This window comes from Amblyomma maculatum, chromosome 1 (genome assembly GCF_055883805.1).
Source record: "Amblyomma maculatum isolate TAMU_Amacu chromosome 1, ASM5588380v1, whole genome shotgun sequence".
In the NCBI taxonomy this organism is placed as follows: domain Eukaryota; kingdom Metazoa; phylum Arthropoda; class Arachnida; order Ixodida; family Ixodidae; genus Amblyomma; species Amblyomma maculatum.
Window position 1 is genome coordinate 53,858,502 of NC_139344.1, and position 17,944 is coordinate 53,876,445.

At 46.1% G+C, this 17,944-nt stretch overlaps 1 protein-coding gene and 1 long non-coding RNA gene across 2 annotated transcripts; one reads left to right on the forward strand and one right to left on the reverse strand.

The window, feature by feature from the left end:
• Window positions 1-1,870: 1,870 nt before the first annotated feature.
• Window positions 1,871-7,524, forward strand: LOC146202391 (uncharacterized). The gene is made up of 4 exons (XR_014703696.1): window positions 1,871-2,403; window positions 3,275-3,360; window positions 3,594-3,659; window positions 7,398-7,524. It is a non-coding gene; the product is annotated as an uncharacterized LOC146202391 (long non-coding RNA).
• A 39-nt stretch (window positions 7,525-7,563) lies between these two features.
• On the reverse strand, window positions 7,564-13,387 carry LOC146202392 (uncharacterized). Its single transcript, XM_084588147.1, has 3 exons — window positions 12,977-13,387; window positions 10,336-10,537; window positions 7,564-9,959 (listed from the first exon to the last, which is right to left on the reverse strand). The coding sequence occupies exons 1-3, from the start codon at window positions 13,018-13,020 to the stop codon at window positions 9,894-9,896; spliced, it is 312 nt and encodes a 103-aa protein (XP_084444273.1). The 5' UTR covers window positions 13,021-13,387; the 3' UTR covers window positions 7,564-9,893.
• Window positions 13,388-17,944: the final 4,557 nt, after the last annotated feature.

The following is a 17,944-nucleotide window of genomic DNA, read 5'->3' on the forward strand; positions in this document are numbered from 1 at the left end:
CACCTCGCGACTCCGCGGCGCGCACAATGATGCACCAAATCTCAATTGTTTGGCGCCTGCAGAGCGCGCAAGTCTATAGTCCGCCGAAATGCTTGCACACAATGCGCTGCAACTAATGAAGAGCTTAGCAGGCGTCTTGCAGAACAGTTCGCGAACTCCGGTGTACGGAAGACATGCCCACTTATACGGGGCATCATGTCAGAATAAGACCAAATGAGTACCTCGACCGTCCGCTGCGTTATCATTAAGTGACAGGAATTGACCTTTTTCCAGAAACTGACACCCTCTGTCAAATTCCTTCCCTCCTCATCCATATCTCGAAAAGTCAACTATACTCCGAGTTGATTTTTCCTCTGGATCTTTAGCGGGAAATATGTAGATGATGATGGTCGTAGGATGCTTGATGTCTTGGAGGTTCGATGTTGTTCAATCACGTTACTCGGATGATCGTTCCGGAAAAGTTAACTATTTAATAACAGTTAGTAAAAATCAGAAAAAAAGATAGAAGCACGGAAAAAGCATATTTACATTTGACTGCTCTCGTAGTTTTACCTGACGAAACCAGCCCTTGGTCCCACCAGAACATATTGTTTTGAGCCCTCTGTTCCCACCCTCGGCGGGAACAACCAATAGGATAAATTCAAACAGCCGCCCAATAAATCATTAGGGAGAGGAAAACACATTCAATCAATAATTGGGGAAAGGAAAACTGCCAATGAAGGATAGGGGAAAGAAGTCATCTCAAATAACACTGCACAAGCACATACCCTTTCCACTATCGAGATATCACAGGATTCTCCTCTCCTCCTGGAAACTTGGAAAATACTCTCGCTTTCCGACGTGTACATCTTTTCTCAGCTTCCAAAAATTAATCAGTAAACATATTTTCAAGGAAAGGCAACATCCGGGGCTCATCTAATGAGATGTTGTCATTAGCAGATAAAAAGCGCAGGGGACGGCGCTACACGGGTTACAATGCTTCATCGCCACTTGCATGCTCCCGCTTCTCTGTAAGCATGTACACATTGGGGTGTGACACGCCAACTACCAGAGGTTGACCCTTCGCCCACCCCTTATTCTGGGAATCCTGTGCTCTCAGGCTGCCCGGTCGCCCCTCGGCAGTGAAGTGAGTCGGGTTCAGGTGGCGAGCTTCACCGCAGCGGGCTCAGGAGGCGACGATGCATCGAGGCGGAAGACAGCCAGGGAGGAGAGGCAAATAGTAACGTTTATATACACTTTCTACATACTGAAGAAGGTACAAGTCATGAGAGGAAAACGGAGCTATCTGTCCGAACAAAATCCGTCAGTTAAATATGGTTTGTTATCACCAGTTCCCTACCTGGGGAAACAAAGTTCGTCGATACTATCCAATCAGTGGGGGCAAGGGATTACTCGCGGTGCCGCCCACTGCCGCGGGTGAACCTCTTGCACATCTTCCGGTGGCAAGGGCAAATCTTCTGATGTCGATGACGATTTTGTGCGGGCGATGGAGTTTCAGTACCAGGGCTAAATGGTCCGAGAAGCCGCCCTTTGACGGTGGTCATTCACCCCGCGAAATTCCAAGCGGGTCACCTGCTTGCCTCAAGAATTCGGCGAGCGGGGTCAATGCTGCTCGGCGACGCACCTAGTGCCCATTAAGCACAAGAATAGGTGCCCTGTTGTCGCCGTCGTGGCGCCACGGGGATTAAGGCTCGAAGGGCAGCTGGTCTCTATCCTGAAGGAGGGGGGGGGGGGGGGTCGGGAAGGGTTGGTCGTTGCAGCCGGAAACACCTGCCGTCGCCGCCGCTTCGCTGCTTCGGGCGGCGGTCGCTCGCCGGCGTCCGCTACGTACGCCATCATTAGAGAGATTTAGCTTACCGGAGACGTATTACGTCTCCCGGAGACGTACAGACGTAGACGTATCGGACGCCTACTGCGCATGCGTGAAAACTACCGATACGTACAGGCGCTGGAGACGTACTCCGGAGACGTATGCCGCGTGACGTCCAGCTTGCCGTAATCTCGCGAGATCTCACGAGATTTCAGCAGCCAAGCCAAGCGCCGATGGGGTGGTGCTACGAGTGCTTGTAGAGTGCTGCTGTGCGCAACGGGCCACATAGTTCTCCCGTTTTCACATTGGCGTCATCAAATGCTGTAATACCCTTGCCCCGGCCGTGCCAAGAAAACATCATGCGCAAGCGTTTCAGTGCGGCGGACGACCAGCAAGTAGCTCGAGATCGCCACCATCCTGTACACTGTACAGCGCAGGGAGAAGGCGCCGTCGAAAGAAGTTGCAACGATTTTTAGGGATCCGCCGACGGCGAACGAGCGCTCGCTCCGCTGCGCAATAAGGGCGTTCGCAAAGGCCTTTGCAAGCCATCCAGCGTCAGAAAAAAAAAAAAAAAAAAAAAAAAAAAGATTCTGGTAAGTCACTACTCACTACCTTCTCTGTTCAGACGATCGGACTGGACAGCGGACTGTCCGAGCGGAACAATTAGTTATCATATGTGACGAAAACGGCACTTTCGAGTAGCTCGGAATGGCAGTGACTCGGCGCCTGCCGATCGCGTGCGCTCCGAGTAGGAGTGATGGTGGATGATGCTTTCACACGATACATACGGCCCGCCCGTCTGAACACCGCCTAGTCGATTGCTGGGGAATAGCAGCGCAAAGTAAAAAGCCACTTAGGTTGTGCGAATTAGATACATGATATTTCAGCATTTTTGCTAAGCATGGCTCGAGTTGCATAATATAATACACGTCGTGTAGCTGCTTTTGTTTACATGTGCATGTAAATGTGCACAGCCACCAGGAGCCACAATAAATGAAAATTGTTTGCAAGATGATTTAATTTATCTTCTCAGACAATTGTCTGGCACCATTAACTAACAGCACATGCTGAATGCAGTGCCAAAGCCAAATACTGCAAGAGGTCATTTATTTTATTATTATTTTTTTTTGCCCCAAGCTTATGAACTTGTGTCCCTGTGTCAGCACGTGAAATGAAGTGCGCCAATATTTTATGCTGTTGGACAAAACATTCAGGCACTGGAAGTCCTATTAGCATTTACAAGTCGCAGAGGGTGAACTGGTTTGCTCATTGTGTTATAAAAACACCTGAAACTTAAAAAAGGATCCTTGTTAAGGACCATTGCATTGAATGAAAGCAACAGTGTCTGCGTCGTGGCACTTTTCTAGTGTCCTGGCGCAACTTTCAGCTGCACAATTACATCCTGTATTATGTTGGCAAGTTAATTACCAATCATCTGTGTCTCATATGGTTATTCCCTTTCAGATGAAAATGAGCCTGCAAGTGCCTGAATGACATGGTGCCCAGAGAGACTCATGATGATGAAAGCAATCATTACAACTCCCAGAATAGTAAGCGACAACACTTCTTATATTACTTTCTTCAATGTTCTTGTTGAACATGTTACAGCTATTTACAAAGCACTGCAATGCTCAGTCTTGATTCTCTTACTGCTGTGTACAAGGTCTAGCCAGAGTGCTAAAGTAAGTTCGTGCATGTTGTTATGCACCGGAAAACAGCCCAAGATCTCATGGCTGCAGAAATAATTATTTCTTTCATTTGTTTGCTTGCTTCCATGGCACAGCCACAAGTCTGCACAGTGTGGAGCCGCTGCTGTCAACACCAAGCCTGCAGTCAGTGCCCCTGAGGGGTGAGGACATATTTACGTTATTTTGAGCAGCACCAATTTGTAAAAAGTTTTATTTATCTCAATGCCTTAGCAACTTACTGTAGTTTAAAACTCAAGACTGCTTAGTACAACTGCACTAGAACCTAGTTGTTAGCTTTTGCATTCATGCCAAATCTATGCACGGACCAGCAGCAGCAACAGTGCATTATACAAAATGCAATGGTCTATGAAAGCAGCGATAAATGAAATAAATGAGTAGGAGAACAAATTATTCACAAATTTTCATGTTCATGGTGCACACTCACGAGACCATCGCAATGCTTTGTGTATTGTTATGCTTGTCTCAGACTGTTTTGAACCTACACTCCATTTGGTGGCATGACTGAGTCTTCGGTTTGAGAGAATGACATTTCGAAGATGAGAGAACAAAAACAATGAAATTTGATTGCACTTCTGCAGACTTATGTACATACTTCAAAGGTCTTAACAGCAAAAGGTCAAAAGCAAGTTCATAGCAATGATAGACTATTGAGCCTCTTGCCCAGGGCCAGTATTTTTTTACTCCACAAGAAGCCTTTAAACAATCAATCCAGCCCTCTCACAGAACTTTGGCCAATAAAACACGGCACATCTCTCTGGGTCAATCAGCCAGTCAATCAAACAGTATTGGTAAGCAATGTTCTTGCAGTCATACCTTGGGAACAGGCGAGGAGACATAGAAACTTCCTTTTTCACTTCGATAGCATTGCAATAGTCGAACAAGGAGTCTGTCTGCCAGAAAAACACAGGGCATGTCTGATGTCACATACAGCGGATCAAAACAGCATCTGTAGAACTCAACTAATGGATCAGTGTAATGGTTTTATGGCCATGTCCCTTCTCCCAAACAGCCACCGTATCTTCCTGTGTGGTGTGCCCTCAGGCACCCCTCTCCAGAATGTATTCATCATCGGGCAAAGCGTGGGAAGTTCCCACATGCTTTTTCTTTTTGCGGCTTCACACTTTTGTGTGATGTTTGCCTGGACGTGTGATGCATTTCCAGCTCTTAGGTCATTGCACCATGACCTAAGAGCATAATGTGCATAATCAATGCAAAAGCTCAGAAGTAATATTTTATAGAGACATTTCTACTGCAATTACCCATTTGGTGAATTTTATTTATCCTCAAGAAAAGGATGGCAAAATTATATTGTTTACTCCACCCTCCACTGTGGTCTTAATGCATTGGTTGATGTGAAAAAATGATTCAATTTGTTTTCAATGTGCATCAGAAGGAGCGTTCACTGACATAAAATAACATCAAATACCATGGAAAATCTTTTGCATATGCCAGCAACAGGCAAGTCCTAGTACAGATTGCTGTTTAAAGTGACACTTAGTATTCTCTGCGAGCCTACAATTGTAATGTTCCGGCTCTCATTGCTGACAGCACGATTAAAAAGAAAATTTCTTTCTGGGAAAATAACTAGCGTTGTCTTTGAACAATTTATATTAAGTTTGTTTGATTGAAGCCACAACAATAATGTTAACAGGAAGGCTTTGCTTTGCTTTGTCAACGTGTCTGCATCTGTGCCGGTCATAATAGAACAGTTATCTGCATGTGGTGGTGGCAAAACTAATAAATATCCAACAGGCGCAAGATAGGTGTCAACTTATCCGCAAAGATGACGGCCTGGAGTCCTTGGACATGGGCGACGTCAGCTAGTCGGATTAGACCTAGCAGAGTTTCAGGGCGTGAGCTCGACAGTAGTTTCCCAAAATTATTTTTTGTCTCTCGATTTATATTTTAGATTTCTGGACACGCCCATATCATATGTACCAGATCCACCCTATATATGTACGACAAATTTAATGGATATGTTGATGTGGGCAATGTCTTTGATGAACACTTTCAACAACAGTGGCCAAAGCAGGCATCCTTGTGAAACACTGTTAGTGACTGTTAGATCGTTCAAATGGTGATTACTCAGGCATGCTATTTGTGTTTATTCTCCTCTCCTTCGGGGCAAGTGCCAAGGGATATACCCTACAACCTGTGTGCAATTCTGTTCACAACTATATAATCACACCAGGTAGATTGCTACAATGAGAATTCACTGCCTTTTCTTTTCCTTTCTTTTTTTTTTTTTCATGAAATTCTAGTTTAAGATTCGTAATTATCAAAATACTCAATTGCTTGTCCATGAACCTTTTGTACTTGCTATATACCATGGCCTTTTTACCCGCCGTGGGTATGTGCCATTACCACTAAAGACAGTCATCAATGGGTCTGATACATAGGTCAGGGGTGGAAGCAGGCTCAAGCATTTTGAAGCAGCTTTAGGAGCAGCGAGACAAGAGTTTTGGAGCAGCTTTGGAGCAATGAGACAAGAGTTTTGGAGCATTTGAATTATGTTTTGAAGCAAGTTCCTAAGGTCAAATGCCTCTGATAATTGTAGTATTTGTTTTTTTCTTTCTGACAGAAAAAGATGAGCTCTTCCTTTTTATGCAAGTTCAATGCCTCTCCAACTTCGCACTCATTTCTGACAAGACAACGGCCAACAACTTGGAACAGACTAGCAGCAAACAAAATGCTTGCTGGTGTGCTTTATAACTGAACACCTAGTGTGACCTTGTGACCTAACGCAGTTGCCTATTCTGACCTGACAGATTCAAATGTCGAGTTTACCACTTCAATGCACTCAAGCAATGCCACTAATATGGAGCTCAGATTAATGGACATGACATTTCTGCTCTCTATCTTGTGCATATCCCTTTTTGATCCTATGCCTGTGCTGATAAATTCCTGAGCAGTGGTCAGTAGTGCCTTCAGGAAATGTAGATAGCACTGAAGGGTAGCCTTAGCATTTTTACTTCACTACCTCCTTCCAATAGTTTTATCATTTGCTTGAGCAATGCTGGGGCTCATTTTTAAATCTTGGCAATAGGCCCTGTATGGCTTTCCAACACTCTTGAGACGCTTCCTAGTGAGTGACATCTTTGGTGTACCAACCCATAACGATTCAAGTATGATTTTGTCTGCCGTAGGTCCGACAAGCTTGTTACTGAAAAAGAGGCTCGATAAGTGCCTGCTTGTTCTTAGACCACAACCATTAGAATAACTCATGTGGTTTTTCCAGTCGGACAAGTTTCCTTCCGAACGACTCACAGTAGTTTGCGCCTATCTGCTTCGCTTGCTGCTCTTGCTTCTCCCTCCACCGGCGATTCAAAAAGCTGAGAGGAGGTGCTACGGCACATGCACAGTGCATTTTTTTTGCAATTATCTCCAATCGCCAGTGACTCATATTAAATTTACTTGCAAACAAATATTTATTATGCCACATGCTTCCTTCCCTTACAAAAATTTCATTTGTATTAAGGCCAGTGCTAGATGCGTTATATCTTTGCCACTGGTGCAAAGACATTGTTTGCGTGTTGCACTAAATTTGATGGTAGAACATTAAAACAGCCAGTTTGGAGCAGTTTTGGAGCAATATTGCATTTTGGAGCAGGATAGAGCAGGAAAAGCAGTTTGGGAGCAGAATGGAGCAAATGGAGCGGCAATTCCACCCCTGATAGGTGCATTCACAAGAGGAGACTGCTGCACTTCTGTGCCATGATATAGGGGTATGCCATATGCCCAGACATTTCATGAATAATCATGTGCGTAGTTATTCACTGCAATACCAGCTGGAGAGCAATATTAAACAACCTCCAGCTTTCTCATAACAGCTTTAATTTTACAGTAATTTCTGTGAACACTGCACCTTTTCATTCCAGGAAGGCAGAAGAATACAACACTGATTTTTTATGCAGCACATGGTGAAGAACACTGCCCCGTGTGAAGATGGACATGTGAAGATCAGCTGGTGAAATCTTGGCAATCAGTTGACAAGATGCTGATTGCGCTGATGAAAGAATGAAAGTTATTTATGTTGGCACTATATCACATTGCAGATAGCACCAGTTTATTTTGTCCAAAACTCTCTCGACCATGTTCACTTTGCCAAATAAATCCCAAATACATTTTTGCAACACAAATGCTGTCGGTGTGTTTCTGTTCTTGCATTTTATGGTGCATAAGTAGCTAAGGCTACAGTTTTGCAAATACAGGTCCAAAATTATCTGCAAAGGGCATTACACTAACTTTAAATTGCATATTTTAAGAAATATTTGCACTGTTAGAATTGTAAACATATGCAATGACTCGAAAAAAAAAATATATGTGCTCTCTCAAGTGAGCCTCAGCTACAACGTTGAAAACACTGTTAGTGGCCTGTGGTCACCACTTCACCAAAAGAAATTCAAAATGTCCCGTCACATAGTGGTAATTGCTAAAAGCATATCATAGGTCAGTGTTTCTCAAATAAGGGCTCACGAAGTGATTTTCAGGGTCCACGAAACCCACAGCTGCAAAAAAAAGAAAAGAAGAATATGCGTGATAGCTTTGGCCTGACTAGACACAGTTTTGCAGGGTTAAAATCTAGGAGATTCAAAGGTGACTTTAGTTTATGCAAAAAAAAAAAAAAGAGTGCAGAAACAGAGGGAGAGGGCATCTGCGGCATTCGTTGATGCCAACGTTGGTAAAACTCGAGCTCTGGCTACACTACTGGATGGGGCTACAATGCAAAGCGTCTCGGGCATAACGACAACATGACAGCTCAATGAGAGTACAATTAACTCAGTAGTGTACAGAAAACTCTGAATAATGACTCTACCAGCACATGCGATCAATGAATATATGAGCTGTAAATTAGCTGCATGAAGTGAAAAACCATAAAATGGCATCATCACTTTTTGCATCTGGTAGCACAGGTTCTCGCTGAAGCCGTCAGACGGCCTGACAAAGACAAGCTGTGGTGGTTCGCCAAAGCAGATGGCACTTCACACATACAGACACTTTTATAACTCAGATGCCACCTTTCCTTAATCTAGACAATACACAAATGCACACACAACCGTTTGGGTGAAACACTAGAGACGGCCCACGCAGCACAACTCAAGTACAGCGTTCAGACTGGTGGTCTAGTGCATATTTGCAGTCACAAGCATCTCGTGCCACTAACAATTCGAAGTTAGCGTTGGGAACAAGTGAAGCCGTTGGTCCGGAGCGCAGCTGTCGGGTGTTCACCGGTAGACGGTCACGCAGTCAAAGGAGCATGGGAGACAACGCCGAACCAAAGTCATCGCGTCCTTTCAGTTCGCCAAGTAGCGAGATGGAAAACCGAAGCTGTCATATCGCTGCACACTCAGGCAAAAACCCCTGCATTTGAACACGAACACTATCACACGCCACCCTAAACGCCACCACGCACACACCATGTCATGTTGAACACTGTGAGACGAGAACAACGAGAAAGTAGTCATGCACTGCTGCAATCAATCGAGATAAATATTGCAGCATCTCGCATAAAAAAAAAAAATTCATAAAGCTGCATCTCGGCATAACAGCATCAACAAATGAACAGCATAAATCTTTGGGTAGCATTGTTGCATGCAGTGATGCTCATCTCGGAAATGGAGTAACTGTTCTAGAAAACACGGACAACAGAAACAGAAGTGGACATGGACGCACATAGGCTCACAACTGTATTTTACTAACCGAAAGAGGACATATATACAGCAAGCAAAAGTATAGCGTTGAGCATGCGGTTTTGTGCACTTTATATGTGTCATCTTTACTTAGTAAATCCAGTTGTGAGTCTGCAAGCCTCCTGTCCACTTGTTTCTGATGTCCAAGTTTCCTAGTGCATTTACCCTATTTACAAGATATGCACCACTGCATGCTGCAATTATTGCTGTAAGGAAAACAGAGATGAATTCTGTGACTGTTGACAAATGCCTCAACTATGAAGGTCACTGCTTGCCATGCTTGTCTATATTTTACTGAGAAAGTAAGCCTAAAAAAAAAAAAAAATGTTCCAAATTTTTTGACCGTAGGACGTAGGCCGACACTTATGTCTGAAAAGGCACAAGGTACTGACTAACTGAGGCAGACACAAGACAAAGTACATAGGCACATGACAACTGTACAAAGATGTTCGGCAGTTCATTGCGCAACTTTATACATGCGCCCTACCTTTTACCATCTCAAAGTTTGGTTCTTGAAATAGTCAATAAAAGCAAAATCCCGTGCTATGCTGCCAAACCCCTCCTCTACAGCTTTCCTAACACTGCTCATTGCCTTGTTGAAGGCAACATGATGAGGCTGCAGTACGGCACCTCCAAACAGCTTGTAGAGTAGAGGCCATCGGGGGTAGGCTGCATCACTATAGATCACATATTTATGACCCATGGTGATCTTCTGCAGGTTCTCAAAGTGCACCGTCTCCTTGAGGATCCCTAAAAGATAGCAAGAATTAAAAATATAACCAATGCGGGTCTACACAGGTGCCTCTGTTCTTTTTGTATAATGAGATGTAATTACAGTTGCCAGTTTTTAGATACAATTTTTTCCTACAAATTTATAAAATGCCACATGCTAACACAATCTTGCATCACATACTTAAGTGCCACGTTTCTTTACAGATGAAAAGCTGTTTTTCATGAGGTGGGTCATTGAGTACCCTTTCCCAAAAACCAACTCAAAAAATATAAAAGTACTTGTGGAATTTTCGCAGCAGAGATGTTAGGCTTTAATTTGGAAATGGACTCCCCTGAATATGGAAAACATATTACAGCTAGTTACTGCAATGAAGACATGACTGAACAGGCTTACCTGCATCGTGACGCCTGCCTTTAAATGGCCCACTGGCAGACTATGGCATTGGTACACATTAGTGCCTGATATTTCTGCACAGGCTCCACTTGTGCCCAGAGAAGTCCTCCTTCTGAGCCACAGAGGGTCGACAAATTTGCCTTGCTGTGCCATGATGAAACCCCAGCAGTTGAGCACGGGGGCCTTCCTTTGCATGCACCGCCTGAAGAGGAAAAATTGAAGCGGCTGCAAGCAACGATCGCTTATAGAGTCCCTATAAAGTGGTCATGAGAAAATAATCTTTCAGTGTGCACCTTCTTTACTGTGCCGTAGCATAATACTTATTGCATTGCTTTTGGAAGAGTTCACTAGCGTTACCTCGTACAGGCCCATCAATTTTAAGGTGAAAATCTTTAATGGCTCATACTGTCGGCATTGGTTTGTTTGGTCACACTATAGCTGTCAATCAAATGACGTCATGATGATGCCATCAGAAAAAATTTAAATCCTGTTTCCGCTGGGAGCCGAACCTCTATCCCTCGCATCCCCATCCGAGCGCTTTAGCCAACTGTGCAACGCTCGGGATCGTGAAACACACATCAAAATTCTCCTTGTCTACAGTAGCGATGACAATGAAATTGGAATTAGCAGTGATGACATTAGCAATGATAATGACTGTGCATTTAATTCATAATGATGCGAGCAAACGTGATGCATTGTGTGCACCAGCAACGCTTAGATTTTCACATTTCTGCAGTGTAGATTCCGCAGTGCTCCCGGATTTTTTCAACACTATCATCGACACTTGATTTTTTTTTTTTTTTCAAAGCAAGCGAAATTCAGAAACCTACACTAGTTATTTTCTTCTTTTTTTTTTTTTTTTTTTTTTTTGTAATTGAAAGACCATATATACATCTCACTTTTGCAAACGGTTTGACACAGTAAGGATATAAATAAAGACCAGGAATTTCACAGAAATCATGTGCCAAATCAAAAATGAGCCAGATTCTACTGATGTGCAGATGGAAATGAGCCAATTCTATTTTATTCTTGACAGCTTTCTTTCTCAGCTTTAGCATGATAGGGTGGACTACTGCAAGTGTAAATTCAATTATTGCTTCTCCATAGCTACTTCCTTATCACTGTCTAGGATATGAAGAGATCACAGGAAAATCTGAAGCCAGAAGATAAAAACACTGGGAACATAGGCCTGCAGCAGACGAAGCAGTTTGTGCATAAAGCTCGCAAAATAACTTATAAAAGACTACATTTAGTTTAGCCTGTTGGCAGCGGCTTTCTGCATTTAGCAACATAAGCAAATAGCCGAAACTGGCAAGAAACGACAATATTTGCCGCTGTCTTGTCGCTTTGCATCCTATGTGCATCTACCATTCCCCGGCAATACAATGGTGCACCGAATTAAAATAGCTCTTCATTAAACACATTCCAACTAATTTCTACCAATAGAAAATAGCCTCACATCTTTGCTTGAAGCAGAAGCCCACTAAGCAGTTATTTGCTCACTTTAGAGCAAATCAGTGCTGCTGATTGTGTGACAATGAATATTACAACTCTTCATCAGCTGTATTCACAATATGATCATTTACAGGTATTATTTTCACAAAGAGACTAGAAACGACTCTGAAACAAATTTCATTCAAAGTAGGGTCAAATATAGATTTTCATATCGATAAGGGCCAAATCCAAAATTGCTTACATTGTTTAAATTATTGCATAAAATTTTATGAAATTTCTATGTTGAGTATTTCTAATACATGAAGCAAATTAAAAAATAACTTGTGCTGGTAACAACCTTTTGCGTATTTCTCAGTTTTTGTTTCCGTGGACTTCCCTAATTTAATCAAAAAAAAATATTGACTTGTAAGTGTGCTAGTGTTTATGTTGATGACCTTATGCTGTGCTAGTAGGCAAGATAGAAAAGCAGCATAGCACTGGTTGCATTCGGGACGTTAAACAGTTTCACTAAATTTGATGTCGACAAGAGAGCACCTTCCCGAAGCTCTACAACCGAGTTGGAGAGCAGGGGTATATATATATATATATGCCTTTGCACAAGTGTGCCTAAGTTAATTGACGTAAAAAAAAAAAAAAATGAATGATTACAGCAGACGTTCGGTGACTGATGTTTTACAGTAGCCAAAACTGCTCGCCTGCTAGAAACGACACAACGCCGTTACGCGCCAGAGAGCACTGGCCCCATGCAATCATCCCTAGGAGCATGAGCGCTGGTGCCTTTCGACTACAAAATGATAGGGTTTTGACGTAGTTATATCGAGTAGAAGGCTCGGTAGCGTTCATGCACACATGGAAGCTGATGGGGATGATGTGCAATGAGTAGCGCGAGAGTGCGTAGCAGTGTGCACGCGGGATGATACGACATCCCGCCCCGCTTCTCACAAGGAATTTATCTCTTTAATTCCGCTTGAAAGCGGTCGCACAAGTGTTAGACTGTTTTGATAAGCTCTGAACCTCAGGATTAGCGCTAATTCGCATTCAAAGATGACTACTGAAACGCCACAGCCAGTCAGCTTTGCTTTACATGTTTCCGCGGGCATATTTATTTGACACAGAAAGCACTGCTATCAATAATTTGGCTTGTAACCGTCAAGCCACCACAGCCACCACACCATGCGCTACTTACCTCGGAGAATCGCTGAAGAGCTTGCAGATCAAGCCACTTGTCATACCGTAGAGTAGATGACCGAAGTAAAAGTCGAGCTGTGCCAAGGTGCCTCGGAGCCAGAGACTCTCTTTCTAGAATCTAAAAATCCCGTTGAACACTGTGTTGTTGTTGGCGCCGATGTTGAAGGGTACCACGCTCACGTAAGTTCCTTCGAGGCTTTGGAATATCGCGCTCCCGTTGAAATCTATGCATGTCTTCAATTTCATCCCATGATAGGGTGCTTAAAAGCTGCCTGTCGTGAAGGGTGAAGGATGCTGTCGGCATGATGTAACGTAACGTGGGCAGGTTGCACCGATAGCAGGAGCAAATTCTAGCACACGACCGAACACCAGCAAACACGAGCACTTGTTTCCTTCCTCCATGTGAGCACCAAAACAAACGGATTTAATGCAACTAGGCTTGGATTGTTCAGGCTTGCTGCAGGTGGCAAAGTGGTTAAAAGTGAGCTCAAATTAATAATTATTCAAAACACAGCTAACACGTCAACATGATGACTTCGGGGGATCTGCATGTGACATTTTTGTGACATTATTTGAAGTATTTATTACAAATAACTTCTATCTTTTTTTTTTATTGGATAGCCATCATCATCATCTGCATGTACGTCTAGCGATACGTCTTACGTATGGGCGATACGTACAGCTAAAACGTGTTTTGCCCGGTGTCAGCCGAATACGTCTACATCAATTTTCACGCATGCGCAGTAGGCGTCCGATACGTCTACGTCTGTACGTCTCCGGGAGACGTAATACGTCTCCGGTAAGCTAAATCTCTCTATTGTCAGCTGCGGGAGTCTGCGCATACCTCGGCCGGAACTCCGGTCACAACGGTACGCCTCCATTGTCAGCTGCGGGAGTCTGCGCATACCTCGGCCGGAACTCCGGTCACAACAGCCCGTCCGCCGCCCGAAGAGGTCTCGTAGTGTTAGTAGCCAACGCTGCAACCCGTAGAGACCTGGAGTCGGTTCAGCCTGGTCAGTCTGGCCACGTCAAACCTGGCAATCTAGTTCCTGCTTCCTTGTTGAACAGCGCTAGCAGACTCAGCCACACAAAGCCCAAAACACAGCAAGCAGCGAGCTCAAAACAAACTCTGAGAAGTGCCAGGCTGCCTTCATAACAATGATTGCCATTTCAATGTGAAGGAAGAAAACAAAATAAATTTCGTCCAGAGAATTTTAAATTTTCTTCCAAAAGAGACCATGTCCGAAAAAACAAGGAAAGAGAACAAGATTGTTTTTAGCAAATATGCTAGCTAAAATTTTGATCCATGCCATAGCATGAAAGATGCCATAGAAGGCCACTTGCTGTGGGAACATATCCCAAGGTAGAGCGGTAGGTAAGCGATAGTAAGAACAGCAGCAGCAACAGAAAAAAACAACTACGCAAGCAAAAAGACGAAAAATATATGATATTGCCACCTGGTGTCCCAGATGTTTTTAGGTGGCACCTGGAAGAAAAGGACGCCGAAGTTGTCTCGCGTGCTGTGCGCGGAACTTTGCCTGCTGGTTGAGCTTCGTCCCGTCGTCTTAGTCACATCTAGCCCTGTTGTCCGTGACATATTTTGGTGGAGGTGCTGGGTATCGATCCCAGTATATGTCCCGAACTCCTCCGCATACCCAGGATTCAGGTCCTGTGCCAATCGACACTCCTGTTCACCGCGCTAGCCGGAGGAACCTAGGCCTACCACCTGAGCACGGGCCGTTGGAGTTCAACACCGCAGGCGCCCCTCGACCGGCTATGCAAGGAGCTCCAACTTACTACACCCTGCAAAATCCACGACTGCCTCAGCCCTTCCACGGCAGTCAGAGCGAAGACGTCGAAGACTGGCTTGTCCAATTTGAACGGGTCGCCTCGTTTAATCAGTGGGACGACGCCGCCAAGCTTCGAAATGTCTTCTTCAGCCTGGAAGATGGCGCTCGTACTTGGTACGAGAACCGAGAAGACGCCCTAACATCATGGCGTGAGTTCTGCCGACGAATTCGTGAGACCTATACCAGCGCGGATCGGCGAGAACGCGCAGAAAGGGCTCTACAGTCTCGTATACAGATGCCAAATGAGACTGTGACCATGTATGTGGAGGACATGACCCGGCTCTTCCGACGTTCTGACCCGGCAATGACCGAAGATAAAAAGGTGCGCCACCTTATGCACGGTATTAAAGAGCAACTGTTCGCTGGCCTCGTGCGTAATCCACTAAGGACTGTTGCTGAGTTTCTTTCGGAAGCTGTCACAATAGAGAGGATGCTCCAGCAGCGGTCTACCACTTACGACAGGCCGGTGGTCGCCGCTTCGGTTGTGGAGCCGTTTTCGGCCTTCGGGGCTACCCCGAACCTACGCGACATGATCCGCTCAGTTGTACGCGAAGAGCTCCAGAAGCTTTTCGGTGCTCCACAGCCGCTGGTCGGCTCTGTAGCTAACATTGTCCGCGAAGAGCTTCAAGCGTTGAAGCCCTCGGTAGCGTCCGCTGATCCACAACCTTTCCCCACGGAGTACCTGCGTCCAACTTATGCAGATATGGCGCGACGCCCTGCCACTGCTTCGGCGCCATTACCGCCACCCGATCAAGGCTCACTGTATTCCGCACACACTGAGCCGTTCGTCGACAACCGACGACAACCCCAGCGGAAGGCGGACCTGTGGCGCGCCCCAAATCGCCAGCGCCTGTGCTTCCATTGCGGGGAGCCAGGTCATCTCTATCGCCAGTGCCCCTATCGACACCTTGGACTTCACGGATTTCCCATCGACATGCGTCGCCCTCCAATAGGCCAAAGACCCCGGGAGATTGAAGACTACTTAGCGCAGCAGCGCATGGCGCCAACTTCTCAGCGGCAGTCACGATCCACGTCCCCACGCCGACCATCGCCGCAGCGCGGGCCATCCTGGACGGCGCAGCGACGCTCGCCAAGTCCCCACCGGGAAAACTAAAGACAGCGACCTCCGGGGGCGAGGCCGCTTGCAATCGACGTGACGAAGACCCCCTGACAAGGAGACCTGTGAGCGATCTGGATTTTACGGCACCGACGACAGTTCCTACGCATGAACATCGACTCTCGCTGGACATACCCGTGCTTCTCGACGGCCATAAGGTTAGCGCATTGGTGGACACTGGCGCGGATTTTTCGATTATAAGCGGGAAGCTAGCAGCGCTTCTAAAAAAAGTCATGACACCATGGTCGGGCACGCAGATTCGCACCGCTGGCGGACATGTCGTAACTCCTAGTGGCCTGTGCACGGCACGAGTTCAAATTCGCAGCTCCACGTTTATTGTAAGCTGCCTCGTTATACCTGACTGCTCCCGTGACGTTATCCTTGGGGTGGATTTTCTCCGGGAGTATGGAGCTATTATCGACCTCCGAAAGCGCACAGTGACATTTTCAACCGAGAAAGCTGCTGATACTGACGTCAAGAATCGCCAACGCCGCGCCGCCCTTCGAATGTCAGCAGAGCGTTTCGATTCCGCCACGCGCCAGTGTTTTTGTGGCTGTTACTTGCGACGAACTGCGTGACGGGCATGCGGTCGCGGAAGGCAACCAGTCACTTTTGCTCACCCACGGCATCTGTACAGCGCGCAGCCTCATCCACCTCCGCGACGGCCGGTCTGATCTCCTGGTGACTAACTTCACCAACGAACCCCGGAATCTTTTTCGTGCTACTGCCATCGCGTTTGCTGACTCCTTAGCGGATGTTTCTGAATGTTTTACGTTTGGGGCTGTTAGCACTGTGCAGCCCCCACTTGACCGTCTTGATATTAGTCCGGATCTCTCGGACACACAGAATCGTGAGCTACGTGCCCTCCTACTAGAGTTCAGCTCTTGCTTTGCGTCCTCATCGAAAGTACGGCAAACGCCTCTCGTGAAGCACCGCATCATTACTCCTGACGACGCCCGCCCTATCCGCCAGCAGCCGTACCGTATCTCAACGACAGAACGTGAAGCGATTCAGACACAAGTTCAGGAGATGCTTTGTGATGGTGTCATACAACCATCCAACAGCCCGTGGTCATCCCCTGTCGTGCTGGTAAAGAAAAAAGATGGGACCCTTCGCTTCTGTGTCGATTATCGAAAGCTGAATGCCATCACTAAAAAAGACGTCTACCCGCTGCCCCGTATCGACGATTCGCTCGACAAGCTTCGTCGCGCCCAGTACTTCTCCTCCATTGACTTGAAGAGTGGGTACTGGCAGATTGAGGTTGATGAGCGGGACCGCGAAAAAACAGCTTTTGTCACCCCAGATGGACTGTACGAGTTCAAAGTGCTGCCTTTTGGCCTATGTTCAGCGCCGGCAACTTTTCAGCGCATGATGGACACCGTCCTCGCCGGCCTCAAATGGCAAATCTGCTTAGTCTATCTCGACGACGTTGTCGTATTCTCTGAAACCTTGGAAGACCACCTCGAACGCCTGCGCGCAGTATTAGATGCCCTCCGGTCAGCTGACTTGACGCTCAAGCCCGAGAAGTGCCACTTTGGCTACAAAGAGTTGAAGTTTCTTGGTCACCTTGTGAGTGCCGCAGGCGTTAGGCCAGACCCCGACAAGATTGCTGCTGTCGCCAAATTTCCCGTTCCTGCAAACAAGAGAAGTTTGAAACGCTTCCTGGGTCTCTGCACGTACTACCGCCGCTTCATCGCAGATTTTTCCAAAGTTGCCGCCCCCCTGACCCGCCTCACGCGCGATGATACACAGTTCGTATGGGACGCCGAGCAACAAGAGGCTTTTGCGGAGCTGCGCAGCCGACTGCAAACAAGCCCAGTTCTTGCGCACTTTCATGAAGACGCTGACACCGAAGTCCACACCGACGCCAGCAATATCGGCCTTGGCGCTGTACTCGTTCAACACCAAGCTGGCGTCGAAAAGGTAATAGCGTATGCCAGCCGCACGCTCTCCCGCGCCGAGACAAACTACTCCACTACGGAAAAGGAATGCCTTGCGG